The sequence below is a fragment of the Anneissia japonica genome, unplaced genomic scaffold, assembly GCF_011630105.1.
Source record: "Anneissia japonica isolate Jap-2015-1 unplaced genomic scaffold, ASM1163010v1 scaffold287579_len849171_cov184, whole genome shotgun sequence".
Classification (NCBI taxonomy): domain Eukaryota; kingdom Metazoa; phylum Echinodermata; class Crinoidea; order Comatulida; family Comatulidae; genus Anneissia; species Anneissia japonica.
The window spans coordinates 668,233-671,547 of record NW_022755335.1 but is presented as its reverse complement, the minus strand read 5'-3'; the positions used below and the strand labels follow the sequence as shown (position 1 = coordinate 671,547).

General features: G+C 34.6%; 1 protein-coding gene across 2 annotated transcripts in view; it reads right to left on the bottom strand.

The window, feature by feature from the left end:
- Window positions 1-597: 597 nt before the first annotated feature.
- The window catches only part of LOC117123410 (fucolectin-1-like), an 8,282-nt gene continuing 5,564 nt past the window's right edge, over window positions 598-3,315 (bottom strand). Inside the window, exons 4-5 of one of the 2 annotated variants that reach the window (XM_033269313.1) lie at window positions 2,709-2,906; window positions 598-1,035 (exon numbers count right to left, since the gene is read on the bottom strand). In XM_033269313.1, coding sequence (XP_033125204.1) covers window positions 779-1,035; window positions 2,709-2,906 — 455 coding nt within the window. In that variant the 3' untranslated portion in view covers window positions 598-778. Of the gene's footprint in view, window positions 1,036-2,708; window positions 2,913-3,315 lie in introns of both variants that reach the window. The other variant, XM_033269312.1, reaches the window with a different exon arrangement.

The following is a 3,315-nucleotide window of genomic DNA, read 5'->3' as shown; positions in this document are numbered from 1 at the left end:
AAATATAGGATAAGCAGTTGTAGTTAGAATCAATACGGTGCAAACGTTTTATTATTGTCAACCTTCGAATTGTACATTGCATGTTCAACACGAGCCAATAACTGCTTTTTTTAAGATGAAGTTAACATAATTTATTATAAATATAGAATATGCAATTGTAGTTAGAATCAATACGGTACTAACGTCTTATCATTGTACATTGCATGTTCAGCACGAACCAATAACTGTTTCATAGTTACCGACCTGACAGATTGAAATGCGTGACTACACCGTTTGCGGAGGGGTGGGGGGAGAGGCCCCTGTTTGAAATATATTTCAGGGAGTGTTTGTTATAAAATACCAGGTACGGTAAATAAAAAAAAATATTTTTGAGTTTCAATGTACATTATGTTTAATTTGAGAACCCGACCTATGTACACAAACATTTTATTACTTACCAAAAATCAATTTCAGTGAATTAAGTATTCACGTAAATACTGGCTAATGACTCAAGTTACTGCATGACCGTTTTTACATTTTTGTTAAAACCAATTTCTTCTAATTTTAAATAAATTTTCTCCTGAATTTGTGATAATTTGTTATCACGCATATATCTATGCTAAATGCGTGACAAATTTAAGATCACGCATGTGTTTCTGCAAAATAGCCTACGTGTTTCAACAAAAATCACTTTGAAATGCGGGACCGCACGATGCGAGACGGTTGGTAACTATGCTGTTTTCATTATCCAGTCAGGTTGGCTTTAAGTTAGTCGAACAATGAAAAAGATGCCAAACAGTTAATGAGAATGAATGATTCGGTTGGCATTCCACAATCGTGTATTTCTGAGACTTTGTTCACCTTGGTTCCTTTCCCATTGTAGCTGGCATTTCGAATCTTCGTCATATTGAAACGAATCACACCGATAATCTCTTAAGCAACGCATCGCACATCTGACACATAGGCCTAATCTTCGTGTAGACTCATTCAATCCAAATTTACATCCAAACTCATTAGCTGTGGTAGGCGTCTTGAAATACGCGTTTTCTAGTATTGCTTTAAAAAAAAAAAAAAAAAAAGAGTCGATGAATTTAAACATTTTGATTGTACTTGGAAGTAGAAATATGTGCTTAAGCCGGGCACCCACTGCACCGGCTTAGAAGACGTCGGCCGCCGCGATATGGAGAAAGCAACGCCACAACGCTCGCGCAACGTATCTTTTTAAATTCAGACTGCCACGCGCGGCAAGCAACACTGAGGAGCAGATGACTTCGCGTTGACGCAGTCAGTGCCTGGCTTAAGGCTTAATGTTGTCATGTTGTTAGAATATTCTTTATGTTGGTATTCTTAACACGGCCTCTTTTTGAATCAATAACGTAAGTTTATCGCAACCATTGAAACATGGATACATTATTGGATCACTGTTTTATTATTATTTTGATTAACAATAGATTAGGTTGAAACAATTGTCAAGTGAAAAAAAATGAACTGATGGATGAGCTAAGTTGATATAAGGTCCTACTATAAATGTTGCTGCTTCTCGGTTAGAAAACTACGTAAATTCTTATTCAAGATGTGTTAAATTGCAATGAAAATATATGAGATTAAATTATACAGTACGGTAAAGAAGTTGAATAAAGGTATATAAAAAAAACAGAAAAACACAGTAGTACCCTCTTTAAAGGGACACCTTTCCATGAAATAAGGGGAAATATATCTGTTAACACTATGGCCAACCCCTATAAGGCTGGGGAAACCCATTTCACCCCATATGAAGGGGACACTTTTTTTTAAATTGTACTAAAACAACTTCAGTATTCTCAAAACGGGTCTCAAAATAAGACAAAAATATTAAAATTTATATTTTGACACCATTTGAGCAATAAATAAACATCAAACTTAATTCTTCCCTCTTAATCTTTAGAATGGACATTGGTATTCTTGTCAGTTTCGACTATTAGCAATGGGAATTTCTTGTTTTGTGTATTTAGCATCATAGCATTCTAATCACCGTACACTAGCCTGCACCCTGATTTCTAAGTCGTTACTACTCTGTCCATGGAGAAAATAAAATATTATTTAATTTAATTTATTAAAATTTTATTTTCTCCATCTCTGTCCATGCAATTCTATCTCTTAATGTAAGAAGTTGTGGCGCCAGCGGAATTCCAACGCGATCATTGTTTATTACATTACATATACATCGACTCATTGTAGTTTAATGATTTTTTTTTTTCGTAGGCCTAATCTCTATTCCTAACTTAAACTTGATTAATAATTGGGCTATTAGCAAAGAAAAAAATAGGTCTATCAAATAAAATAATAATAAAGTTTAAGATATGTAGACCGAAAGTTAACCTATTGGGCTAAACTGGAAGGGTTACCCTCTTTAAAGATGGTTGAAATAAAAAAAATAAATAAAAAGGAAATTAATAATACTCTACAATACACTCGTGCCAGTGGGCTTTAGAAAAGGGCCCGACTAGCGCTTCGGTCAAGGTCCCGGCCTAAAACTGTATGAGGGCTTAGTATGGCCCAAGTTGTGCTTCTATACCACAATTTATTAGGGATTGGCAATCAAAATAACGTTCTTTGATAAAAAGGCAAATTATTATTTTTTAGTCCCGGGATGTCGTTGCAGCGTCGGAAGATGTGGGAATTGGGGAATAAGATGCTTAATCCTCCTTTGAATAGTTTTATCTGCGATCATCAGATATTATAACACTTACCACCAAAGACTTCAACTTCACATACGTTGAGAGTTTGCGGTGAAGTGATCTTCACAAATTGCCAAGTCTTTGTCAGGGGGCAATTCCTTTCAACAATCGGTCCGTCAGCCTCGTAAATGGTAGAACCACACTGGTCACAATCTTCAGTGAAGTCCGACGTATCACTGACTTTTACCACTAGACCATTACGTCTATTGACTGTTTCTATCAAAACATATTTTATATTATTTCACTTATTTCATTACTGACATTTACCACTACACCATTACATCTATTAAATATTTACGTCGAAACATATTTTATATTATTCATTCATTTCATCACATTAAAAACTAATATGCCTATAAAACAGACACAAGAACACAAACCATAACAAATGAAGTGATGAATCTGAAAAAAGCGTAGTATAATAAACTGGAATGCAAATACTATAGCGGTTTAGTCACTTTCAAGTGGCTCTTGAAGCACCGCGCAACCAACCGTTATTCATTAGAATTTTTAATCAAAATAATATTAGATGTAACCCGTGAAGAGATAAACTCTAAATCGTCTTGCGGTTACGCGTTATACATACATATAAGTATTTTATATATATATATATATATAT